General features: G+C 48.4%; 2 protein-coding genes across 9 annotated transcripts in view; one reads left to right on the top strand and one right to left on the bottom strand.

The window, feature by feature from the left end:
- The window catches only part of ATPSCKMT (ATP synthase c subunit lysine N-methyltransferase), a 249332-nt gene extending 238014 nt beyond the window's left edge, over nucleotides 1-11318 (bottom strand). For 7 of the 8 annotated variants that reach the window (XR_006702532.1, XR_006702533.1, XR_006702534.1 and 4 more), the window contains exons 1-4: nucleotides 11210-11318; nucleotides 6508-6794; nucleotides 2916-3053; nucleotides 1485-1535 (exon numbers count right to left, since the gene is read on the bottom strand). Coding sequence is in view for 5 of the 8 variants with exons in the window: in XM_045442131.1 (XP_045298087.1) it covers nucleotides 1485-1535; nucleotides 2916-3053; nucleotides 6508-6794; nucleotides 11210-11225 (492 nt within the window). In the remaining 3 variants the exon portion in view is untranslated. Of the gene's footprint in view, nucleotides 1-454; nucleotides 1536-2915; nucleotides 3054-6507; nucleotides 6795-11209 lie in introns of those variants that run through there. The other variant, XM_045442100.1, reaches the window with a different exon arrangement.
- Nucleotides 11319-11599: 281 nt separating this feature from the next.
- Nucleotides 11600-25229, top strand: CCT5 (chaperonin containing TCP1 subunit 5). Its single transcript, XM_045442080.1, has 11 exons — nucleotides 11600-11784; nucleotides 14971-15031; nucleotides 15782-15946; nucleotides 17433-17631; nucleotides 19222-19414; nucleotides 19495-19644; nucleotides 21141-21260; nucleotides 21852-22037; nucleotides 22636-22773; nucleotides 23251-23431; nucleotides 24868-25229. The coding sequence occupies exons 1-11, from the start codon at nucleotides 11680-11682 to the stop codon at nucleotides 24993-24995; spliced, it is 1626 nt and encodes a 541-aa protein (XP_045298036.1). The 5' UTR covers nucleotides 11600-11679; the 3' UTR covers nucleotides 24996-25229.
- Nucleotides 25230-27031: the final 1802 nt, after the last annotated feature.

The raw sequence follows: 27031 nt of genomic DNA, 5'->3' as shown, positions 1-27031 counted from the left end.
CCACTGCTGCCCCCCACTGGGGCCTCACGAGCCCACAACTCAGGCCAGGATCGGCCGGCCTCTCAGAATGGCATGGAAATCTCAATAAATATTAATTTTCTATTTTCATAAAGCATGGAATTCAAATGAAATCTATTTGCTCCAAGATGCTAATTAATCCAAAGGAATGCCCAAACTTCATAAGTAGTAAATAACCATCAAGTTCCATAGCAATGCTATGGTCCCAGTTTCTTAAACGACTTAAACTCACGCCCCTTTTAATTTCCTTTTTTAAGTTTATTTTGGGAGAGGGAGAGAGAGAGAGAGAGAGAGGGGGAGGGAGAGAGAGAAAGAGCATGAGAGGGGCAGAGAGGGAGACAGAGAGAGAGAGAGAGAGAGAATCCCAAGCAGGCCCCACACTGGCAGCACAAAGCCCAATACAGGGCTCGAACCCATGACCCCGGGATCCTGACCTGAGCTGAAACCAAGAGTTGGACGTTCAACCAACTGAGCCACCCAGGCGCCCCCCCCTTTTGATTTCTATAACGAAAGTGTAAACACTCCAGTTTCATCTTAAATTTAGGCTGAGATTTCCAAACATATAGAATCCTGTTCCTTTCAAAAATATGTAACAAAAGCACTTCTAAATCAACTTAAAAATAAATGTGGCATTGTACCCAACATCCTGATAGTAAGAATAAATTTCTCAAGCACTAAACCACCTTCGACCAAAATTAAAGTGTGAATAAGAAAACAAAACAACCAAAAAGTAAATATCCTTTTTTTTTTTTTAAATTAAAAACCATACATATCAGTTGCATAGTGGCATTTTAGCAAACATCCAATTTTGCCAAGATTATTATGGCTACAATTATAGACCTTGAAAGATGAAAAGGGATTTCTTTCTATGGTCTGTAAACCAACAATTACAATAAAAGCATCCCATCCTGGTCATCCTTCCAAAGGCTAAATTTAGAACCATTTTCAGCACAGATGCCACGGTATTTTCACTTCTGAAAGTACGTAATCAAAGTTCGATACAAATCAGTCAGCCGAGGTCAACTGAAACTAGCCAGCGCTCACCCGCCCCGAAAACGGCCTCATTGCAAAATCGGAGGAACGATCAATTCGAAGGGAACATGCCATTAACTCTCCCAAGTGACTTCAGCTGGATGGTGAGTGAGCAACCGCGAAAATCTCCAACTACATTAGACACCGGGAGCTCATAAAGCAGTTTCCAGATTGGAATTTTTAGGGCTTAGGGAGATCATTGAGAATTTTATCTGAAGCAAAAGTTTTAACATGACTGAATCTTTTATGATTAAAGTTTTAAGGCCCTGAAGTATTTTGTCAAGCCAGTGAACTGAAATCCGACGTGCCCCCAGAATCCCTGGGAGGCCGCCGAGGGCGCGGGGGCAGGCGGCCAAGGACACGGTGTGGTGGACCTGGAGGGGCCACACGGGACCTAGAGCCAACCAGCCAGGGACAGGAGGACGTGTACTCACCATCTGAGGCACACCAAAAACAACCACGTTTGTGTACTGCGAAAAAGTAACCTAAAGAAGAGGGGAAACAAGGCACGGGTTAATTTAAATGGCCAAACACAAGGATCCGTTTCATCAAACAGGTTTTCACAAGGGATGTGGCTTCCTTTAAGATTTCGCGAGAAGAACCCAAGTTCGACCTTCTGTCTCTTAATTCAGCCCATTACGGTTTTCCAAACACCTCCCTGTAAGTCACTCCTGCCATCTTCAGGGATACTCCACACAGGGCCCCCCCAGGGGGCCTTGTCAGACTTGCCAGTGACTCATCCAGTGACCAGTCGGTGGCCATCTATGTCCCAGTCCACACTCTCTACGCTACCCCACCATACACCAAACCAGCTCAGCGAGAACTCGCGAGATCAGGGAACCACCTGCCTTTTGTGCTGAGCCATCCTTAAAATTCTAGTCCCCCGCCTCCTCTCGAAAATACTACCCAAAAACTGAAATAAAATGGTCTTTAGTCGAAAAACTGGGGGGAAAAGTGCTTTGCCAGTCAAAATTCTTATTGCCCAATAAAAGTCTTATTTACTCCATAGAGAGATCATTTACGTATATATGGTATAAAAAACAACGCAAGCAAAACTCAATGAATCTTTATAAGCTACTGATGACAATATTACAATGGGAAATTCTTATTTAAGAAAAAGCATTTTATGGAGCTTTCCTAAAGCAAAATTACAGGGTATGTTTCTTTAGAGTACAAATAAACTTGGAAGTTTCTCATACATTATGAAGACCAGAAAGAACCATGCGAATATAGTGGATTCTTTCTTTTGCACTCATCTCTGCCTCTTGCAAAACACACCTGCACACACACAAGCACACACACAGAAAAGTCCACCGTTCACCAAGAACATGAACAAATTAATGTCTACAATTTGTAAGATTTCCAAATGAAGTAAAAAAAAAATTTCATTATTTTGTAATAAATAGAAATGAGGAATTTTTTAATTGAGCAAATTCTTGGAATTCACATGACCTATCAGGTTTAAAACCTTAAGCTTCTACTCTAAAAGAGTTGATAGGTAAACCTGTCAATTTAAAAGGTGTTCACGTTTCATTATACAGAAACATACACTTGTATTTTAACTATTTTTCCTTTAATACATTTTACATTTTTTTAATGTTTATTTTTGAAGTAGAGAAAGAGCACAAGCAGGGGAGGGGCCGAGAGAGGGAGACACAGAATCCGAAGCAGGCTCTAGGCTCTGAGCTGTCTGAGCAGTCTGACATGGGGCTCGAACTCACGAGCCGTGAGATCATGATCTGAGCCGAAGTCAGACACTTAACTGAGCCACCCAGGTGTCCCCATTTTATGTTTTTTAGTCATACTAATTATGAATTATAAAGTTTTGGTTGGCATTTCCTAGGACCATTCTCTGCCTTACATACCTTCCACAAATCTGAGATATAAAATTTGGCAGAGTCCTGCACCCCTTCTCGCCAAGCACGGTATCTGGAGTACCAAACGAGCCATGGGTTTAATTCATAACCGACAGCGGTGAATCCCTCCTTTGCAGCTGCTATCACCTGCAGAAAGAAGTCAGTGTTTATTCAAGATAAGAAAAACATCAACCTATGGAATGGGAGAAGGTATCTACAAATGATATATTTGATAAGGGGTTAGTATCCAAAATACATAAAGAACTTCTATACTCAACACCAAAACACCTGAAACATTCCAATTAAAAATGGGCTGAAGATACGAACAGACATTTCTCCCAAGAAGACATACAGATGGCCAAAGAGACACATGAGACGATGCTCAACATCACTCATCATCAGGAAAGTGCAATCAAACCTACAGTGAGATATCACCTCACACCTGTCAGAATGGCTAAAATCCCGAAACATAAGAAACACTGACGTCGGCGAGGACGTGGAGAAAAAGGAACCCTCGTGCACTGCTGGTGAGACTGCAAACTGGCACAGCCACTGTGGGAAACAGTATGGGAGAGTCCTCAAAAAATTAAAAATAGGTTGACCATGTATATGATCCAGTAATTCCACTACTGGGTATCTACCCAAAGATGAAAACACTAATTCAAAGGGATATATGCACCCCTATGTTTACTGCAACGTTATTTACAACAGCCAAATTATGGAAGCAGCCCTGTGTCCATCACTAGATGAATGAATAAAGAAGAGATATATGTATGTATATATATGCATATATATATGTACATAATGAAATACTAGTCATAAAAAAAGAATGAAACCTTGCCATTTGCAATGACATGGATGGATCTGGAAGAGTATGACGCTAATAAATAAGATAAGTAAGTGAGAGAAAGACAAATACTCATGATTTGACTCATATGTAGAATTTAAGAAACAAAACAAATGAAAAAAAAGAGACAGACAAAAAAACACACTCCTAACTCTAGAGAACAAACTGATGGTTACCGGAGGGGAGGTGGGTGGGGGGCTGGGTGACAGGTAAGGAGGATTAAGAGCACACTGATCATGATGAGCACTGAGTAACATACAGAAATGCTGAATTGATATATTGTACACTTGAAAGTAATAAAACACTATGTTAACCGTACTGGAATTTTAAAAATAATTTTTTTTTTTTTAATTTTTTTTTCAACTTTTATTTTTGGGACAGAGAGAGACAGAGCATGAACGGGGGAGGGGCAGAGAGAGAGGGAGACACAGAATCGGAAACAGGCTCCAGGCTCTGAGCCATCAGCCCAGAGCCCGACGCGGGGCTCGAACTCACGGACCGCGAGATCGTGACCTGGCTGAAGTCGGACGCTTAACCGACTGCGCCACCCAGGCGCCCCTTAAAAATAAATTTTAAAAATTTAATTGAAAAAAAAAAGAAAAACATCAACTTACGTGGTCAAATGATATGAATGCCTCCCATTTATGGTCTATAATCAAAACGTCCGATAAAAAAGGCACTTCTTTTGTTCAAAATATCATTTAAAGACAGAACTCTAAAGTTCTACGGCTTTGTAGACAAGACAATGCTAACTGATTTAAACCCAGTTTCTGTGTTCTTGCCAAAGATTTCACCGCAAGCATTGCAACAGTCAGGTTTGCTCTGGATAAAGCACTTCTGGATCGGCCGACCCCTGGGGAGGCCTGACCGGTTGCTGAAAACCCAGTGTCTCTCTCTATCAGTGACAGCACAGCAGCGGGCAGGATGGACCTGCCTGGGAGAATGTTCTGTGAACTAGTTGTAATATGCAATCAAAATCCTGTCCGTGAAGAACCTGACATTACTTACACAGTTCCTTCGGCTTTAAAGACTGCTCACTCAAAACTGAAAACAGGGGCGCCTGGGTGGCGCAGTCGGTTAAGCAGCCGACTTCAGCCAGGTCACAATCTCGCGGTCCGTGAGTTCGAGCCCCGCGTCGGGCTCTGGGCTGATGGCTCAGAGCCTGGAGCCTGTTTCCGATTCTGTGTCTCCCTCTCTCTCTGCCCCTCCCCCGTTCATGCTCTGTCTCTCTCTGTCCCAAAAATAAATAAACGTTGAAAAAAAAAAATTAAAAAAAAAAAAACAAAAAACTGAAAACAGGTAAAAGAGAAGCGGAACGATTCAGAACAAAGTCAACCATAGAATGCCACCGGCCTCTGTAAGGTGAGGACAGTGGGCTGGGCCTGGGGCCTCTGCTCATTTGTCTTGCCCACTCTTCAAGGCAGCCTGCCTGAAGGAGCCGTCCGCCTACAGTAATTTCCCTAGTTAACTACCATGTCACCCCCTTAAGAAAAGGAAACCACAAAGATACTATTCAGATGTGTAAAGCATTCAAATCTGGATTTTAAAACTTCCTCCTGGTTAATATATACATCTTGCAGGGCTCCTGGGTGGCTCAGTCAGTTCAGCATCCTACTCTTGATTTCGGCTCAGGTCGTGATCCCGCAGTCATGGGATCGAGCCCATCAGGCTCCGTGCTGAGTGTGGAACCTGCTTAAGATTCTCTCTCTCCCAGGGCGCCTGGGTGGCTCAGTCGGTTAAGCATCTGACTTTGGCTCAGGTCGTGATCTCAGGGGTCGCGAGTTCGAGCCCAACGTGGGATTCTCTGTTGACAGCTCATAGCCTGGGGTCTGCTTCCGATTCTGTGTCTCCCTCTCTCTCTGCCCCTCCCCTGCTCACGCTCCATCCCTCTCTCTTCTCTCAAAAATAAACAAAACATTAAGAACAAAACTTAAAGATTCTCTCTCTCTCCTTTTGCCCCTCTCCCCACTCATGCTCTCTAAAATAAAATATATACATCTCTTGATTTCTTAAACAAGTCACTTCCTAACCTCCTCCTGGCTATTCGAGTCACTATGTGAAATTCACAAGGTCCGTGCTGCAGGGGTGGTGAAAGGTGTTGTGCCCCTTTTGGTCCCCACATAAATGTTTCCAGAACGCAGGCCTTGACTACTGCTATCCTCACTTTCTGGCTCATGGTTGGATGGAGGCCTAAGGATGATGCCACCAGGCCCATGAAGAAATGTGCTCTCGGACACCCATCGGGCAGTCAGTGACCCTGAATATTTATAGGTTCTCAACTGGAGTCAGTATGCTGAGCTCACTCAAAGTCTGATCTTTGGATAAATGAGGGTTAATGGCGCTGGCTCTTTCCTATTTTAACTCTACATTACCCCTTAAGATTATCATGCATGTAAGAATATTAATAAATACAGAAGCAAACATCTCTGTTAAACTCTATGACTCAATGTTTCCTCTAATTATGCCACCTCTACTGACCCAAGTTTTTTTATTGGACAATTTCATAATTACCAATTAATTGCTCCTTTTTACCTGGCGGATCTACAGAGCACTTTTTCCTTTCAGAAAAATTAAATCTGAGAAAAATAAACTCCAAATCATGCTGGAAGGTTTGATCATTAAACACACACAAAATACATGACGACTTAATTACCGTCAGATGTAATGGGGCTTTGCATAAGCCTCACAAGAAACGTGAAGCAGAAATTTTAAAACTTTGGGTTTGAAACCTTAAAATGCCTTAGCGGAACTCACAACACGTCCGTCGCCACTGCCAATGTCGACCAGGGACCCTCTTCTGCAATGCAACATTTTCACAACGTTGGCAATCTGCTTTGTAGTTGCGGGTACGAATGGCAAACAAATTTTTCGGAAGGCCGGTGTTAGAAACGGGGTGGCCACGGCATACACGGCCACCAGGGTCCCACCAACGATCCCAGTAAGGAAGAACCCCCAACTGCTTTTCTTCAAACCGCTGGCTCCAAGACCTGTAGGTAGACTACATCCTGACTGACTTTCTTCAAGTATTTCTGGGGGTGTACCTAGGTGGAAAGCAAGCGGGAAATATATACGTCACACCAAATCTGAAATCCAAGGTATTTTTTTTTTCCTGTGGTTCCTATTGACAAACTCGTACTGTGTAAATAACTTAGCTGAATACAATCTAACTTACAAATGAAGGATTCCACACTGAGTTCCAAATTCTACCAACTAAAGTAATGTGTTTTACAGAAAATTCTTTAAATCTAATAGAAAACTAAAATCCTTTGCTTCCAACATAATGATTTTTTTGAGTCATCCTTAGAAAACAATGTGTTCATCTCTAGCATTTTATGAATTCAATATATCCATTAATACAGATGTTAACCATGAACTCTGTATGTTTACGGTTCAGAACAAAGCCTCACAAATAAGAATTAAAATGTCTAATTACTGCCTTATTTTAAATAAGATGCAAAGATTCCACATCAAAACGGGTTAGGCATCTATAATCCAGGTACAGTAATACGATTTTCAAGTAACAAGAGACCAAAGTCAGGTTCCACTAAAAAAAAAATAAGTATGGGGCGCCTGGGTGGCGCAGTCGGTTAAGCATCCGACTTCAGCCAGGTCACGATCTCGCGGTCCCTGAGTTCGAGCCCGTGTCAGGCTCTGGGCTGATGGCTCAGAGCCTGGAGCCTGTTTCCGATTCTGTGTCTCCCTCTCTCTCTCTGCCCCTCCCCCGTTCATGCTCTGTCTCTCTCTGTCCCCAAAAAAATAAATAAACGTTGAAAAAAAAAAATTTTTTTTTTTAAAATAAATAAATAAGTATGATAATGAAAAGATTTTTTAAAAAGACCCAAAAAGAACAAAAGATAAAATAATCATTTCAATGCACCAATATGAAAGAAAGCAAACTCCAATCACTGAAAACAGAGAAATGAATGATCTACCCTCCTCTTGAGTTTTACCCTTTAAAATACATTCTTGGGGTGCCTGGGTGACTCAGTCGGTTGAGCGTCCAACTCTTGCTTTTGGCTCAGGTTGTGATCTCACAGTTCATGAGTGTGTCGGGTTCTGCACTGAGCATGGTGTCTGCTCGGGATTCTCTCTCTCCCTCTCTCTCTCCGCCCCTCCTCCCATGTGTGCACACTCTCTCAAAGTAAATAAACTTTAAGAAAATAAAATACATCCTCAGGAGGATCTCAAGTTCTGGAGACTGAAATTGATTTCATTTTGAAATTGATCGAGGGGGAAGGACACATCAAGAGCACAACCCCAAGGTTAGGACCTGGGCTCCGCACCTTGCCAACAGTACGATCCTTCGCCTCTCTGAACCTCAGTTCACTCATCTGACTCACGGGGATTAGGGTCACCGCGCGGATGAGACTAGTGGACGCGCTTAGAACATTGCCCAGCACAACAGGGCCCGTTGCCGTTATTATTTATCCACAGTCGGCTAGATGCTGAACCCTACAGGGAGCAAGGCTGCCCTGAAGCAGCTCGGTGTAGTACAGAAGACAAGGCCAGAAACACAGGAATCATAAGAAACAGAAGACAGTAAGAGGGAGGACACCGGATTCTGGTCATTCGAAGATGTTCTTATTCATGGCTGCAGCAATCAGTAAGCCATTCAAAGCGCCCAAGGGATTCCATTCCCAAGGCTGCAGTAGGAAACCACCACAAACTTAGAGGGTTAAGACAACACATGCTCATTATCATACAGGTCTGGAGATCAGCTATCTGAAATGGGTTGGAAGCACTGGGTTCCTTCTGGAGGCTCTATGGTGGGATAGGTTTGCTTGCCTTTTCCAGCTTCTAGAGGCCACCTGCATTCCTGGGCCAGTGGCCCCATGTCACCCCAACCTCTGCTTCCATCAGGATACCTCCTTCCGACTCTCCTGCCTGGGGACTCTCCTGCCTTTGTTTTTAAATCTGTTTATTTATTTTGAGAGAGCAAGCTTGGGTAGGAGAGGGGCAGGGAGAAAGGGAGAAAGAATCCCAAGCAGGCTCCACACCGTCAGCACAGAGCCCAAGACGGGGCTCGAACTCACAACCATGAGTCCACCACCTGAGCTGAAATCAAGAATCAGGTGCTCAACCTAATGAGCCACCCAGGCACGCCTCCCTTTTCTTTATAGGGACCCTGTGATGACAGTGGGTGCATCCAGACAAGCCAGCAGAATCTCCCCATCTCAAAGTCCTAACTTCACCCCATCTGCAGATTCTCTCATGTAACATATTCACCAGTTCCAGGGATTAGGACATGGACGTATTTGGGGGGGTCTGCCTACCACACTCATGAAATGTGGTGATCTGTTACAACTTTGTGAGGTACAGGTGTGAACACAGGACACACGAAAAGCTGGCCCACTGCCGTGAGTCACTGTTCCAGGGCAACCGACCAATCACCAACATCTCACGCACAGTAGAGCTTTGTTCCGGACACCTGAGGTCCCCTAAAGTGAGCTTTGTTTTGTTTTTTACTTTAGAGACAGAGCACACATACCCACAAGCAGAAGGGGGGAGGGAGAGAGAGAGAGAGCGCGAGAGAGAGCGAGACAGCATCTCAAACAGGCTCCAAGCTTAGCGAGGAACACAACCCAGGGCTCGGTCCCACTGCCATGTGATCATGACCTGAGCCAAAATCAAGAGTGGGACACTCCACCGACTGAGCCACCCAGGCACTTCTAAAGTGACTTTTAAATCTGGTTACACAGTGGAAAACCAACTCAGAAACAAGAACAACAAAAGTCTGCTGCTGGTGCTGGAGGTAAGATAAAAGGTAAACTTTAGGTAGGTGACGGTGTTTGATGGAAAGCAAAGGTTTTAAATACATTTTGTTATACTTATCAGCATCGTATGGAGGAATTTACATGCTATAGCAATAGTCATGCATTTGACTGTTTTTTAAAAAGTCAAAGCACCATCTGCCATGCCTCTGTAAAATTATCCTCTGGGCATTCCAATTATACAGTACAGTGGTTAAAAGGATTTGAGTCCTAAAGTTCTGGAGTCACAGAACTTAACTAGTGTGAAACATTAGGTAAGTTTTTGCCAAGGCTCAGATTCTTCGCTTGTAAAATTCAGAAATAATACTATCCTCACAGGATTATTGGAACACTTAAAAAAATAATACAGATAAAGCACTGAGTGCTCTAAACGAGACAGTAAGTGATAACTTGGCTACTATTGTCAGTCTCAATACTATGCTTGGGAAGAGATCCATAGTTTTTAACAGCTTTATTGAGATGTAACTCATATGCCACACAATGTGCCCATTTAACATATATGATCCTAAGCTTTTCAGTATATTCATAGATAGATGTCACCATCACCACAGTCAATTTTAAGAACATTCTCATTACCCTTAAGCTTTACCTATCACCCCCCACCTTTCCTTTCACACCTTAGCCCTAGGCAACCACTAACTGAGTTTCTGTCCCTAGAGTTCCTATTCTGGACTTTCACAGAAGTGGACTCATACAGTATGTGGTCTTTTAGGAATGGCTTCCTTCACTTAGCGTAATGTTTCCAAGATCCGAGCATCAGTACACTTGATCGTTCAACAACACGGGTTTGAGCTACGCAAATCCACCCACAGGTGGATTTTTTTTCATAGAGTACTGCAAATTCATTTTCTTTTATGATTTTAATAACACCTCGCCTCTAAGTTATTTTATCCTAAGAACACGGCATATAACATACAAAAAAAAAGTTGACTTCTGACCAATAGGCTGTCAGTAAAATTTGAGCGGGGGGGGGGGGGGGAGGAGGGGGTAGGGCTGGAGTCGAAAGTTATAGGTGGATTTTGACTGCACAGGTCTGACTGCACAGGTGTAGACAGCACCAGCACCCCCAACGCCCACGTTATTCAAAGGTCACCTGTACCTTTTTTTGTGGCCGAATCTAAGCCTGTAAAGAATTAGCTCATGATCAGTGTTCTCAAGAAAAGGCGGCAGAAGCTATTTAGAGGACAGAGTATTAGGAAGATAGAATGGCCAGGGAAGATCGCCAAGGCAGCACAAAGCGGGGCTTTGGAGTGGGACCCTTAGCGCTACACAATCCTGCTTCTTACTAGCTGTCTGACGGTGGCCAAGAATCCTTTCAGGAGCCGTGCAAGGCAGACAGTACGGTTCCCATTGCTATTTTTGCAAGCAAGGTAACCGAGGCACAAAGAGGCTACTGCCCACCGAGACCCAGCTGGCAAGGGGCCACGCGGATCCCCACCCACACGGGGGCACTCCGGTCAACTCAGAAGATCGTGCTGCACACGCCGAGAGTCACTCGCCCTAAGGCGCTCAGAGCAGCTCCGGGCAGCTAGACGGGGGTACCAGCGCGCGCACTGCGGCCCGCGCCCCGCACGCCAGACTCCGAGCCAGGGCTGCTGCCGGCGGCTCCCACTCCCGCCCGGCCAGGAGCCCAACGTGAAGCCCGGCCCCGCCACCCCGGCAGCCCGCCGCGCCCGCCGGCTCACCGCCTCCTCCCTCCATCGCGAGATTTCCTGCGGCCGGAGGCGGGGCTGGGAAGGTGGAAATCCGGAAGTGGGTTCTACCATCTCCTCCGAGCCGAGGAGGGGGGGGGCACGGAGGGAGAAACTAACGGCGTGACGAAACGAGTTCCTCGTTGGGGCCCCCTGCCCAGAAACTCTCGAGCGTGAAGCTTTAGCAGATGAGCTCGATCTGCTCTCGGTTGGAGGGTTTTAAGTTCCCGTCCGCGTCTTCGAGCTTCCTCTCCCCGACAGGGTCCTGGACGATAGAAGTTCCCTGAGGCCCCTGATTCCAGAAGCTACGGTGTGGCGTTAAACTAGTCTCGCGTGAAAAATAAGTCTCGCGCGCCCGGACTGCGCACGCGCGCGCTGTGGCGCCCTCCCGCGAGCGGAAGGCGTGCTCTGGCTTCCGGAGCGGACTCCGCCGGTCTGGGGAAAGTAACCACTGCTGCCGCACCATGGCGTCGGTCGGGACCCTCGCCTTCGATGAATATGGGCGCCCTTTCCTCATCATCAAGGATCAGGATCGCAAGTCTCGTCTTATGGGACTTGAGGCCCTCAAGGTAACGGGACGAACGCTGGCGGTGGGATGAGGGGAGGCGGCCGAAGCCCGCGGCTCTGCGCCTGCGCGAGCATGGGAGCGGCTCAGCCATGTGCTCCCCGGAAAGGTCGGGGATCCCCTCTAGTCTTCGGTCCTGCACCCCGCTCCTCTAGCTCGGGAGAGGCCGATGTAGAAGCCTTTAATCCCGGTTTGGGAGTTGGGGTGGAGCCGCTAGCGCCCTTCAGCGTTGGGTGGGGCGGGTTCAAGTCCTAGGCTCTGAGCCCGCGTCTCCGATCGCTTCTCCAGCCTGTGGTCGTTCCTTACGGTGTTTCCATCGGGAAAGGCAGAGGTCATTCTCAGGTCACCCGGCTGCGAGAGAAACAATAGCCCATGAGGATGCCTTTCGTTTTCCGGTCACTCCTTAAAGACTTGGTCGCTTATAGAGTAATTTCTTGCAATGCGTGGCGTAATACTGGATGCGGTGTCGTGAAAATTAAAAACGTGTGCTTTTAAGGCAGGAACTTACCACCGCAAGAGTGGAAAGTGGACACCAGTGACTATAACACAAGGCAGCGTGTGACTGGAATCACCAGTTACGGATGCAGCTAAAAGTTGGAGGGTGTCCTAGAGACGTTTAGTGGAGACTGGCTTCTGATCGGGGATGGCGTCACTGCTTTGAATGCGAGAGAGAGAGAGCGCGCTAGCACCTGGGGGAGAAGGGACAGCAAAAGCCAAAAGCCGGGCAGAACGCATGGCACGTTGTAGGGCAGAAGAGCAATCTGGTTTGGAAGGAGCACAGTCTAGTCTCAGTGAACGGTAGGGCCCCAAAGGTGTAAGCCCTCGAATGCCCCACAGTCAAGATGTTATCCCTGGAAGGAGGGAGCCCTGGAGGGGGTTTTGAGCAGAGCCACGGTTGAGGTAGCAGTGTGCTTCAGGGGGCGCCTGGGTGGCGCAGTCGGTTAAGCGTCCGACTTCAGCCAGGTCACGATCTCGCGGTCCGTGAGTTCGAGCCCCGCGTCAGGCTCTGGGCTGATGGCTCGGAGCCTGGAGCCTGTTTCCGATTCTGTGTCTCCCTCTCTCTCTGCCCCTCCCCCGTTCATGCTCTGTCTCTCTCTGTCCTCCAAAAAAATAAATAAACGTTGAAAAAAAAAAAAAAGTGTGCTTCAGAAAGTAGGGTCTGGTGGACCAAAGGGGCAAAGAAAGACCAGAGGCGTTAAACCGCCAGGAGTCCAGGTGAGCACAAGCCTGTTTAAACAGACGAAGAAACCGTAGAGTTCCCTCGCTGTTTGTCTTAGGACAAGCTGCACAGCCTCTCTGAACCTCCTTTCTCGGCGGGGGCAGCACGCCTCTGTGGAGCTGAGGATGAGGATCGATCGAACGGGGCAACTTAAGCAGGGGCCACACGGCGCTCGATCTGTGGTGGATACTCGAGCGCTTGTGTCACATACTCTGTTTCCTCGTTCGTTTAAAGGAACCAGCAGAGAACGTACCCTCCAGTACCTCGTGTGTAACAGCACGACAAAAGCTACGTGTTGTTGTGCGTGAGCTGTCACGCTAGCTAGTTAACGGGCACTCGTACTCTGCATCACACGATCCTCACGCTCGGAGGTAGGTATTGGGGTGACAGCTGCAAGCGTGGCCCCGGAGCGGGTAAGGTGACCGAGCTAATCCAGAACGGGGCCATGATTCAAGCCCACCCCTGGCTGACTCCAGAGCCAGAGTTCGGAGCATCGGCAGGGTTAGCATTCGGGGCCAGGTCATTCTTTTTGTTGTGGGGGCCTGTCCTCTGTCGGACGCGGAGCAGCAGACCGGCCTCTACCCACTTTGTGCTGTTAGCGGCCCCCACCCCATTTGTTAGAACCAGCAATGTCTGCAGGCATTGCCAGGGGGCTCCTGAGGGACAGGATCCTCCCTGGTTAAGAGCGGCTTACCTGTGATTACCTTCCTCTAAAAATTCCATTACACTGACAGATTGGGCAAAGCGTATTTTCGTGGTTACCAGTATTTTCACCGATCCGTGAACTCTGTGTCTTGTCTCAGCTGCCAGATGCAGTGACTAGGGCTCCGCGGATCATGGGCATTTGAACTGCGTTCAGTGTCGGTCAGCGTTTTGATGACTGGAGGGCCTTCGGTGCATTAGCGCTTCAAGGATCAGAGGGCATATGTGGGGGGGACACGTGGACCGCCATCGTCACTGGAAGGGAACTAGGTCTCAGATTGTGGGGGGCATTGAAGAAAAACTGAAGCTTTCAGACTCCATGTTGAGGCACTAGGGAGTCATTGGAGGTTTGGGGACCGGCAGATGACACGGTTGAGGAAAATGGGTGAGTTAGCTGGGCGTCAGATGGACCTAAAGGACAGGAGGTGAGATCAGAGACCCCGGATTTCTGTAGGGTGCTGTGGAGCCAGGCCAGGCTGGTGACAAGACTAGGAATGAAGGAAACAGCACCTGCAGAAAAAACACACTGCTGATCGTGTGTGCAAGCAGGAAAGGATGCTTGCAGGTTTCCATTGAGTTAGCTGTCGATGCCCTGGGCAGATGGCAAGGGTGACTTTTCACCTATGGGTTGTGTATTGACTCAACAGTCAATTTCTGGGTGTATTTCTGCAGTAAGTCTAGTATGCTGGTTCAAGGGGCTGTACATGTACATCTGGACTCTTCACATGAGGCTAGCATTGCAGGACGGTCTTGCAAGGCCTGTCCCTGTCCTGTCAGACCGCACCTGCTGTGAAGTGGGGCAGATAAGAGAACCTGCCTCGTAGGTGTGCTGGGAGTTAAAGCTCTAGGCTCTCGTTCTTTTGCGTAAGAATTACGTAGTAAAGCTGGTAGTTGTTATCATGCCAAGGTTTAGACTTGGGTATTGCCTCTTAAATGTAGAAGCTTCTGGAGAACAGAAACTGTTCTGTATGATTGGATTTTATAATCACCAAGTGTATGCTTCTAACTATTAAAAATTGGGGGGCCTGGGTGGGTGGCTCAGTCGGTTAAACATCTGACTCTTAACTCCAGCTCAGGTCACAATCTCATGGTTCATGAGTTCAAGCCCCATGTCGCAGGGTGCCTGCTTGGGATGCTCTCGCTGTCTCTCTGCCCTCTCCCTCTTGTGTTCACTCTCTTTCTCTCTCAAAATAAAAATAAACTTTAAAGAAAACCACTGAATTATTAAAGTTATTTGTAACTCGAACCTTTTCTGTGTCTTTCATTTAGTCTCATATCATGGCAGCAAAAGCTGTAGCAAACACAATGAGAACATCACTTGGACCAAACGGTAAGAGACTACCATTCTGTGTTAATGCGTGTTATGTCTAAATCGTGGAGAGTTGATGGAACCCTTTTATAGAAATTTGGGACGTGGAGCAGGGGGCGTCCTGGGCCTCCGGCACTAACACACTTGTTTTGTGTATTTCAGGCTTTAAACACGTTTATAAGTGTACGTACAATTTTAGGTCAGAGGTTTTCTTCTTCTTTTAACGTTTTATTAGCATTTTCCACATCAGGGCCGTCATTTTTTGTAATTAATACATTTAGTGATGCTCCTCACCCCCATTTCTCTAGTTTTAGCCCTTTAGGTGGTTTTGTACTCGCCAGTGCAAAAATGCACACAGATACTCTCTTGCGTATGCTGAATTTTTCTTTTTTTTTTTTTTTTCTTCCGTTTATTTATTTTTGGGACAGAGAGAGACAGAGCATGAACGGGGGAGGGGCAGAGAGAGAGGGAGACACAGAATCGGAAACAGGCTCCAGGCTCCGAGCCATCAGCCCAGAGCCCGACGCGGGGCTCGAACTCACGGACCGCGAGATCGTGACCTGGCTGAAGTCGGACGCTTAACCGACTGCGTCACCCAGGCGCCCCTGAATTTTTCTGATAAATTCTGTAAATAGGCATTGGGTCAAGAGGTCTAGCTTTTTTTTTAGTTTTTGGTGCAGATTGCATTTTTGTTTGGTTTTGTTTTGGGGGGGCTTTTGTTTTTTTGTTGTTTTTTGCATAATTTCATTCTAAACGTTGCTGTCTTCCTAGGACTTGATAAAATGATGGTGGACAAAGATGGCGATGTGACGGTGACTAATGATGGTGCTACCATTTTAAGCATGATGGACGTCGATCACCAGATTGCCAAGCTGATGGTTGAACTGTCCAAATCACAGGATGATGAAATTGGAGATGGGACAACGGGAGTGGTTGGTAAGAAAGCAAATTATCCTTACTTGTTTGAGAGGCATTCCTTAAAGTCATGCACACCTGCCAAGAGTGTTTGCTCTGAATCAGATCATGAGAAGACTGTTTCACAAATCCAAGTTGAAGGACATGCCGAAATACAAGCGGCCCAGACTCTTCAGAAGTCCTTGTCCTGGAACAACAGGACAGTTCTTCAGGGGAGAGTTAAGCGGCTCTTCTAGATCAGGGGAGCCAAAGAGAAATGACACGCGGCTGTAATGCAGAACACTTGATCAGATGCGGGCTTTTTCTTTATTTAAACTGTGGGGGGTGTTTGGGATACATGGGAGGATTTGTGGATCGTGCATCGCAGAGTAGTGCCCTGTTAAGTGTCCTGAGTGTGACAGGTATGTTAGAGTGATAGGGAGATTGCCCTCGTATCTTAGCTTACAGCTGAGACGTGTCATGATTTCTGCGCCTCGCACATAGTTGAAGGGAATGGGTGTGGGTTCGTAGAGAAAACAAATGTGGCAAAATAGTGTTAATCAGTAAACGATTCGTTTGAATGTTCTTACACTTTCTCTGAAGTTCTGATATACTTAGAGATGGGGAAGATGGAAGAGAGAAATAGTTTTAACGTTACCTTTTCTGCAGATGAGGTTTGAATTCATTTATTCAGCAAGTATTTGTTGGGAACCAAGCACTGTTATGGATGTGCTGGGAGTATAGCAGTATTGAAACAAATATCATCATCTTTGTGGCCCTAAAATAACGGGAGGAAGGAAGGTGGTGGGGAGGATAAACCATAAGCATATTATATATAAATTCTCTTATCACCAGCACAAACTTTACTGACTAGAAATCCCTCTCCTGGCAGGGCGCCTGGCCGGCTCAGTTGGTAGAACATGCAGTTCTTGACCTCAGGGTTATAAGTTCAAGCCTGCATTAGGTGTAGAGATTACTTTAAAAAATCTTAAAACGAGGGGCGCCTGGGTGGCGCAGTCGGTTAAGCGTCCGACTTCAGCCAGGTCACGATCTCGCGGTCCGTGGGTTCGAGCCCCGCGTCGGGCTCTGGGCTGATGGCTCAGAGCCTGGAGCCTGTTTCCGATTCTGTGTCTCCCTCTCTCTCTGCCCCTCCCCCGTTCATGCTCTGTCTCTCTCTGTCCCAAAAATAAATAAACGTTGAAAAAAAAAAAATTAAAAAAAAAAATCTTAAAACGAAATCCTTGGCTCGGGAAACACGAGATTTTTGCCCTTAAACGTTCTTAGGTTACGTTCTTCACTTACGTTTTGTCCATCACTGAGAGCTGAACATCCATTTATAAGGGGTGACCTGTTAGATCTTTGCTAGAAGCAAAACCAGAGTCTCCCTTTTAAAAAAACACTTCAGCCTCCCAGATCCTTTTGCCTTAATTTTGGACCCTTCACATTCCCAGGGTGTAGCATCTAATTGGTATCGATGGTGTAAGTGTCAGTGCTTGCCTGACGTGGTTGTGCGCTGTCTTGTCTGCAGTCCTGGCCGGCGCCCTGCTGGAGGAAGCCGAGCAGTTGCTGGACCGCGGCATTCACCCGATCAGGATCGCTGACGGCTATGAACAGGCCGCCCGCATTGCTATCGAGCACCTGGACAAGATCAGCGATAGCGTCCTCGTTGACATGAAGGACACTGAGCCCCTGATCCAGACAGCAAAAACCACGCTGGGCTCCAAAGTGTACGTTTACAATACAGTTCTTCAGCGCTTCTAGAGGAAGCAAAACGTGTGTGCTTATTGCTAAAAACCTCCTTTTGTAACGATCGCACGTAGCTTCATGCGGACTCGATGAACTTCTTTCCACTTTTGTTGTTATTTTGCTTTGCTTTGTTTCTAATGCGGGTGTAGCCACATGCATCTTGTGTTTTAGTTGGAAACTGAAGTTCCAGGCTTGGGTATTAAATCCTCTCAGTATTTGTAAGAGATCCAGGGCTTTGATTTAGCAGGATAGGCTGTGTTGGCAGTCAAGCAGAAATAAATGGTCCTACTTGGGGAATGTTAGCCTTCAAAACGCCTTCTACCATTTCTTTGCTAGGAAGCCATTTAGGAGGAGAGGCTCTACTTTTCATTATTGACCAAGCAAGTTACTGGTCCAGAATCTTAATTTAGCGAGAAGGGGCAGTCTTGAAAGTGACTTACATGGGGTGTTTTCCGCGCTTGCATAATGCCTGCTATTTACCAGGCCTGCTGCCACATCTTAAGAGCACAGAGACACAGTGCCTGTCCCCTGGAGACCCAAAGCAGCCTCGGCCAAAAGACACACTCATTTGAACAATAATGGAGACCTGTGGGCTCTTGGCACGATGTAGCATGAAAATTCTAGTACGAGGAGCTTTATTACTGGTTTTTCGAATCAAGATCAGGGTGAGAAACATTTCAAACTTTAATTTGTGTGGTAGTTTTAGCAAAAAGGCATGGCCTTGTCTCAGAGGTCAGGGGAAGTGCAACAAAATTGTTGCCCTCTCCACCCCTAGGGAAAAGCCTCTGCCACCATGCTGTGCTAGAATGTGCTGGCTGCCAGGTGCCCTCTTATACGGGTGCTGAGACCAGCTGCTGGGCAAGGGGGCCACCGGGACGGTCTCTGTCACGGCGCACTATTGTTCTCCTGAGAGGAAAGTGTCCTAGTTGAAATGCATGAATCTTACTATTGCTTTGTAAGTTGATCTTGTTATGTTTGTAAGTCTTTGTAAAATCCACATATCTATAGGTCTTTACTACAGAAAACGTCCAAAACAACTGACAGCGGCCATAGTGTGAGGCAAGTTATAAATCACTTAGGGTACTAACATTTACAGTTTTCCCGTTATCTTTTCTCTAAGATGAGTTGAGATTTTATGCACTGTTTCAAGTATTAAATTTCCCTTGCGGTTTTTCCAGAACCAAAAGTAAATTTATTGAGCAATTTATTCAGATGTTTCAAAGCTTTCAAAAAAGATCCCCACCCCACCCCGCCCCCGCCCGGAACTGATGTTGGTGGAAATTCCTGCAAGGGAAGCAGCCATGTGGAGTCCTCTGGCTTCTTACTGAATGCTGCACCCCATTTACACAAGATGTCGCTGTCTCCCGTCCCAGTTTATGGCTCTCTTTGGGTTCTGTGGATCCCAGCTTGAGAACCCCTGCCCCAAACTTGAAAGTGCAGGTTCTAGTGGCACAGCTGTCTACAGAGTCTGAGCGTCCTGCGTTTTATAAGACGTATCTGAGTTGCCACGTTACGTTCTGGGTCCTGCTGTGGCTGCAGTGGAGTGAAAGGTTGCTCTTTGTTTTCATCAGGGTTAACAGCTGTCACCGGCAGATGGCTGAGATCGCTGTGAACGCTGTCCTCACCGTAGCAGACATGCAGCGCAGAGACGTGGACTTCGAGCTCATCAAAGTGGAAGGCAAAGTGGGCGGGAGGCTGGAGGACACGAAACTTATCAAGGGCGTGATCGTGGACAAGGATTTCAGTCACCCACAGATGCCAAAAGTGAGTCCGTGTCCTGCACGGCTTCACGCTGTTTGTCACTCCTGAATCCACGAATTGAAAGATTCTCTTTGTCCCCACAGCAAGTGGAAAATGCCAAGATTGCAATCCTCACGTGTCCTTTTGAACCGCCAAAACCAAAGACCAAGCATAAGCTGGATGTGACCTCTGTGGAAGATTATAAAGCCCTTCAGAAGTACGAAAAGGAGAAGTTTGAAGAGATGATTCAGCAAGTAAGTCTTCCCATAGCTTTTCGTGAGGTAGGTCTGTAGGTGGTAACGTGGCACTCGTCTTTACCGTCTTGATTCTTCAGCGCGTGGCTGCAGGTGCCGTGTCGGTGTGAGCCCCCTTTTTTCACTTTTAAGTTAGAATAGTAATCAGCATTCACGGCGAGAAGAAATCAGGTGGCACAGAAAGGCTTAAGGGGGAAGAGACCCGATTCACAAAGTGGTCACGTGTCTGGGGCGCCTCAGAGAGTTGGCTCCGTGACCTTCGAGCTGTGCTTTCGATTTTACGGTACTGTCCTGGACGCACCTAAGCCAAGCTCGTATGTTCAGGGTATAAACACCTCAACTCTCCTCCTCGAGCTGCTAATAAGCGTGCACACCCTGACAGTGGTTCCTCTTTGGGCCTCTGTCCTTGGGGACTTCCAGCATCCACACACGGGTACGTGGACGTGGGTATCGGTTGAAATGTTACTCGTGACAGACAGGCAAGAAGTTACGTGGATGTCTCTCTTCAGGGGGGGAGTTGGGTTCGTCTGCTCCTGCGTGATCTGTGTCTCCGCCTACCTCATACCAGGCACCGTCGTAGGGACCTGAGACACAGCAGCGACCAAAGTAGAGCCCTTGCTCTTGCGGCGCAGGGTAAGGGGATGGTGGGTAGGGGCCGTGCTAAAGACGGGGCCTCTCAGGCAGAGACCCACCTACCTGGGGGAGGGGCACTTACCCAACTGGGGTAAGCTGGGGCGGACAGCGTGTGCAGAGGCCCTGAGGCAGGAGCAGGGTTGGCATGCTGAGAGGTCGGAGGGGCTGAAGACCCGTCACCTGGGCTACAAGGCTGCCGTGGAAAAGCCAGGCAGGGTGCCCGGGGCGACAAGGTGGCAGGACCTAAGAGGCCGAGGGAATCGGATAGGTGTGTTGGTGGATAGGCAGGTTGCCGGGGATGATGACAGGAAGGTGATGGGCTGCATGTTTTTAAAGAACAGGAATGGCCCAAAGAGGAACGTTGTAGGTACTTGTGAGGGGCACAAGGGAGGAGAAAGAGCCGTGTGAGGACAAATGCTGAGGCAGGCTGGTTTCCAGGGGACAACCAGGGTTGGCCCCCGGGGAGAACGTGGCAGAAGCGAGGAATGTGCAGGAACGAGTCGGCTGTTAACGGACAGAGGGTCACGGAAGAAGGAAAAGCAGAGAGCCGGGCTCGAACTCACGAAGTGTGAGATCATGACCTGAGCCGAAATAGAGTCTGATGCTTGAACTGAGTGAGCACCCAGGTGCCCCTGAAGTACTGATTCTTAAAGCTGATCAAGAACTGAAGTGATTCCCTTTGAGACTTGCTCATTATTTGGGATGTGGGCCTGACAGAAGGTAGACACTTCTGTGCTTCCTTCCTTCTCTTTTCTCTGCTTTATTTTAACACTCCCACCTCGCACGCCCCTCCGTGCGCCTCATCTTTTTCCCCGAGCACAAGGAATACTTACTAACGTGATGGGCATTTTTCTCCCCCGCAGATAAAAGAAACTGGCGCTAACCTAGCCATTTGCCAGTGGGGCTTCGACGACGAAGCCAATCATTTACTTCTTCAGAATAACTTGCCTGCGGTGCGTTGGGTAGGAGGACCGGAAATAGAGGTAGGTGGCTCGTGGGAAGCGACTTCCGAACGCAGGGCTCAGGCTCGATGCCTGTGCGTGCTGGGGGCTTGCTTGGGGAGCAGTTGCCGTGAATAACCACAGTGTCAAGGCTCCACAGATAGAGGGCCAGCGGGGAGAGAGGAGAGTGCTGCGATCTTTCTCTATTTCAGCCACAGTGCTGCGAGTTCCTGGTGTTCCGTGGGATTTAGAAATGCTTTCCACGTGTCGTCGCACTTGGCTCTCTGAGGCAGGGACACCTGCTTACCAACTGGTGTGTCAGCCACACGCCGACCGCCGTCCCACGCGTGGTCCGTGCCCCGGGGCAGGCTCGGCCTCCGGTCTTCACCGCAGCCAGGGTGCGATTGGTCAGGACACGGTGATACGGAGGGTGGTGGCGTCACCCCGAGATGCCGGCTCCTCAGAAACCCGCTCGTTTCGTATGCCTTCTTGGGTTGACCTTGAAATTTGAGGCTAGAGTGGATTGCAGTTCGGGCACAAGGTAGCCCTGGGTGTAGTTCGGCTCCTCTGCGGTCTGATCGTGAGAGCCCAGGGCTCACCGGCGCCTTCCTCCCCCCGACCCACCCTGCCTAGTTGATCGCCATCGCGACAGGAGGGCGGATCGTGCCGCGGTTCTCAGAGCTGACCCCTGAGAAACTGGGCTTCGCCGGGCTCGTGAAGGAGATCTCCTTCGGCACGACTAAGGACAAGATGCTGGTCATCGAGCAGTGTAAGAACTCCAGGGCTGTGACCATTTTCATCAGAGGAGGAAATAAGATGGTGAGAATCCTAGTGACTTGCCCTGCATTGTTTTCTGCCCTTGGTGTCGGGTTTGGTTTTGCCCAGAACGTGTTTGACTGAGATACGGGTGCCGTTTCTCAAAAAACGATCATTTTCCTCAAAGAAACCGTGGCTTACCGAGGTGTAAAATCACCGAAGACCACATTCGGTGCTACCTGTTAGTGCTGCGCAGGCCTTTTTTGCGTCGCTCGGGTGGAAGTAGGGGCCCAGGTGCATCCACGCTGCTAATCTCCCTCCCGAGAGAGCGGGTCTGTACCGCATCGGCATCAGTGAGATGGGCCTCGGGTGTCTCTTGGTCGGTTTTGGCTCGTCTGACCACTTCCCGTGGTCACGTGTCCCGAAATGAGTCACTGGCTGCCTCCGCCTGGTGTTCACGTAACCACGTGGCAGAGAAAAGGGGGAGAACGGCAGAAATCACCTGGTAATGAACGTTCTGGCACGTGCTCTCCATTTGTTCCTAAGCAAGGTGGCTTTGATGCCGGTACCTGGCAAACAGAGGTTCAACCAGGCGCCGCGGATTTGACTCTAAAACACTAGATTGTGCTAATGTTAACTTCTGCGGAACTGTCTTCCCTAGATCATCGAGGAAGCAAAGCGATCCCTTCACGATGCTCTGTGTGTCATCCGGAACCTCATCCGGGACAATCGTGTCGTGTATGGCGGAGGCGCCGCCGAAATCGCGTGTGCTTTGGCCGTCAGCCAGGAGGCGGACCAGGTAAAACCCGTGCGGGGCCTCCAGGCCTAAGGCGTAAGGCAGTGGGACTGAACAGACTGGGGGAAACAAAGTGTCGTCGCCGTGGGTGAGCAGCGCCTGGTCCTCGCCCTGGTACTGAGGCGCGGCCTCCCGAAAACTAGCGTTGCTCAGCCTTTTCAACCTTTCCAGCCTTGACAATAACCGCTGTCCAGTCTTCAGTGTCCTCATTCGAAGTTCCAAATAGATTGAATATCGTGACTGTCATAACTAAAAGTAGAGCTGATTTGTCTTCAGACTCCTCTCATGTGTTTGTCTTCTCCGTCCTTACTCTGTCGTGACATTTTAATATTCTGGTAGTTTTACAGTAATCAAGACGGTCTATTCTTAGAATTCTTCGTGAGTTAGGTTTTCAAAGTATGCGATTTAATTTACCCTTCCAAATTGCCTGCTTTTTGTCTTGTTTTTTGCTAATAAGCACGCTTACCTGTACCCTTCCAGTGCCCGACCTTGGAGCAGTACGCCATGCGGGCGTTCGCGGATGCCCTGGAGGTCATCCCCATGGCCCTCGCCGAAAACAGTGGCATGAATCCCATCCAGACCATGACCGAAGTCCGAGCCAGACAAGTGAAGGAGACGAACCCCGCTCTTGGGATTGACTGTTTGCACAAGGGAACAAACGGTGAGAGCCAGTCGCAACCCGGTGGGGCCGTGTCTGGGTCAAGACCGGGTGATCTCCTGCTGGCCGCACAGTGTGCGGTGCCTTCCGTGAGCTTCGATACTTCCGCACTTCAGATATTCGGGTCCTAAGCTGTAGAATGTTTCGGGTTGATTACCTGAGGATTTGGTCAGACTGCTGGTCCTGTAACGCGGCACTCCTTAATAACAGTAAGCTGTAGCACGCTGGCTTACACCAAAGGTGACTTCCGTTTCAGTCTCTGGTTTTAGAAAGTCCTGCTCCTCTTGCTCTTTAACACCGACGTCTGTCAGGTAGGTTCTGGATGTCCTGGGAAGCAGCCCGGCAGGTGACTTGGTGCCATCTGCTTATTTTGTGCTTTCGTCCAGGACTTAGGGGTGTTTTCAGATGTGACGTACTGGGACCGTAGCCATGTGTGTAGTTTAGAGGGTGGTTTCATTTAAGCTTGTTGGAACGGCGGTGCCAGTGATTTCTCACTAATGGGCCAGGCCCACATTTTTTTTTTTTTTTTTTAATGTTTGTTTTTGAGAGAGAGCACCCAAGCGGGAAAGGGGCAGAGAGAGAGGGAGCCACGGAATCTGAAGCAGGCTCCAGGCTCTGAGCTGTCAGTACAGAGCCCGATACGGAGTTCGACTTCGTACCACGAGATGCTGACCTGAGCTGAGTTCAGATGCTTAACCAACTGAGCCCCCCCAGGCACCCCCAGGTCTGCACTTTTGCAGCCACTCCCAGCCCACGGAATCAGACGATCTGTGCTTTTATGTAGAACAACAGCCATGTCCTGGTTTTCATGTTCACAGCCAGCAGAGTTTAATAACAGCAGCAACTCTTTGTCAGATATTCACATTTTCTTTAACTTGAATGCCTGGTTCTGCTGAAATTTGTTTACGTCTTTCTTGGAATTATTTTGTTTCATATACAGTCTGATTTTTTCACTTACATTGGGCTTTCTAAATTATGTGAGTGAATATTTTGTGGGATGAAATGTCGCTGAAAGGTTTTAACCAGTCACCTAGCACTTTGGCTTGTCATTGAAGGGAGGTCCCCTTCACCCCCAGCTTTCTGGGACCCAGGTTCAAATTCCAGACTGTCCTCTGGAATAATGGAATCTTACTACCCCTCTGAAAATGTAGCTGCATGAGTGGTTTCTTCTTAATTTTTTTTTTTTTAGAGGGAGCATACACGCAAGCAGGGGAGGGGCAGAGACAGAATCCCAAGCAGGCTCCACGCTGTCAGTGCAGAACCCGACACGAGGCTCGAATTCACAAACCTCGAGATCGTGACCTGTGTGGAAATCAAGAGACACTTAACTGACTCACCCAGTCCCCAGATTTATATTTTTTTAAGTTTCAGTGTCTTTATAAAAATGAGAGCAAGTTACTAATATGTTTTAGGATAATTCATTTATTTGTGTTTTCCAGATATGAAGCAACAGCATGTCATAGAAACTCTGATCGGCAAAAAGCAACAGATCTCTCTTGCCACACAAATGGTTAGAATGATTTTGAAGATCGATGACATCCGTAAGCCTGGGGAATCCGAAGAATAAAGAAAAAATTGAGAGTAAATGTAGTAGTAAGGTTCACTGTTGTGATTAAATAAATGGATGTCTTGTGATGCATCTACAGTTATTTATTACTGTGTCTTTTTTCAGACACTGTAGATGCTATAATAGAAACAGCTGTTTAGTTACCATGGTTCTCCTGTTGAAAGAAGTTCAGTTACGGGAATGCGGTCTCGCAGGCTTTTGTATCTGTTCTATTAAAGCGGTCTCTTTAAACAACGGCTGTCTTCTCTTCAAGTTAAGAAACTGGCTATACCGACCCAATGCTGCCCTAATGAAGGGGGTTGAGTAGATCTTTTTTTTTTTAATTCGTAGATACTTGTAACAGCTTAAACATGGAGTTTGGTCTCAAGCTTTGAAAGAAGACCGGGCTTGGTCCTATGAAACGTATTTAAATGCCGCGTGTCTCTAAGTAGACGGGTCCTTTGATCGTGGAGACCCATCCTGAGGAGTGTGGGAAAGTGTGAGATGGGGGGAGGGGGGGTCCTAAGTGCTTTGAGCTGCCAGCCACGTAGCGAGCGTGGGACTGGAGCACAAGGCCAGCGTGGGTTCCAGCCTCATGTCCCCTGGGTGTTTGGTTGCCCCTGTCCTGACCCTCCCCAAACGGCCGGACACCTGCTCCCCCTGCAGAAACCTGGAGGGGCCGTTAGAGCACGGCTGGGGCTTCCCCAGCGGGACAAAAGCAGCGCAGGTTCAGAGCAGGTTGTGGAACACGAGCAGTGGACCGGGTGCGAGGAAGGGTCCCCAGGTTACCATACGTGGGTGGGCTGCTGTCACTTCATTCTCCTTCCTAAAGTAACCATGACGGATGTGACCGGGCCTCGTTCCAAGACGTCGACCGTCCCGCTTCTCCCACCACCCTGGACGAAGACCTTTCTTTTCCCACAGCTTCCAAGGCGAGGCCCGATCCTCTGCCGGCACCTCATGGCCGGCGAGCGGTAGAGCAGGTCAGACGCCCAGCCGTCGGGCTCCCGGGTCCCCGCAGCCTCGGTGCCTTGTGCGCCATTTACTTGTGTGCGTGGTTCTCTGGGTTCCGTTTTTCCGGCCAGTCTTGGGATCGAGTTCACTTGTGTGCCACCAGGGGGAGCCTCCCACAGCTGGTCAGAACCGGAATCTGAACCGTTCTGACTGGTGACCTTTCACTTCCCTTCTGTGTGCACACCTGGGTGCTCGTCAGCCCTAACACGCGGTCGTCTTTTCTCTGGCTGCACTGATGGTTTGGCTAAGCACGCACCCGTCTCAGGAAGTTCTGGAATAGACCATCGAGTTTTGAAAGCTTAAAAGCTACTCAACACAAGCTAGCGTGGACGTCTCTCTAACGTGTGCTGTGCATCGGCACCGCTATGATCTGTCGTGTGCTTCTGGGTGCGGCGTCCACGTGCATCCGTAGTCTAGACTGACCCGCTTCGTGAGGACTGATTCCGGACTCCAGACAACACAGGCTTGCCTGAAGGGGTCCGTGGTCGCGTGAGGAGCCGCCAGACCACCCCTCCGCTCCGAAGTAGGCCTCGCGCGTTCCCGGTGGGTCTGGGGCAGAGAAACCACGTGGCCTGCAAACAGGAAATCCTGGAGGGGTGGTTTTGCTTCATTAGAGAGCCTCTTCGAGGTGACCCATGACCTTTACATTCTAGTTGCAAATCCCTCATGAAGCTATGTGTGTCCTCACCCCGACTGTTTTTATATAACGCAAAATACTTATCTCTGCGCTGGAAGAGGATTAGGACACGGGGTGAAAGTCTGTCAACCAGGATCCAGAGTCTTCGGTAGCTGAGGTCGGGAAGTCTCCACCTGACGCTTCGGTGGGCTTTTCAAACGAGCCTTCCCTCCGGGCCCACTTTCCTAATCTGACAGCCGAACGGGGACCCCAGAGAGCCGTCTCGTGAAGTGCAAGACCAGTCCCTTGTGCTTCCGCTGACCATGACCCCAAGGCCAGATTCCCACGCAGGACAGCACTCTCGTTGGTTCCCAACTCCCACACTTGCTGGACTTACTCGGTGTTCGTTACACGGTCTGGCTTTCGA

Source organism: Leopardus geoffroyi, chromosome A1 (genome assembly GCF_018350155.1).
Source record: "Leopardus geoffroyi isolate Oge1 chromosome A1, O.geoffroyi_Oge1_pat1.0, whole genome shotgun sequence".
Lineage (NCBI taxonomy): Eukaryota > Metazoa > Chordata > Mammalia > Carnivora > Felidae > Leopardus > Leopardus geoffroyi.
Note: the sequence above shows the minus strand (reverse complement) of the source record. Positions and strands in the feature narration are given on the sequence as shown.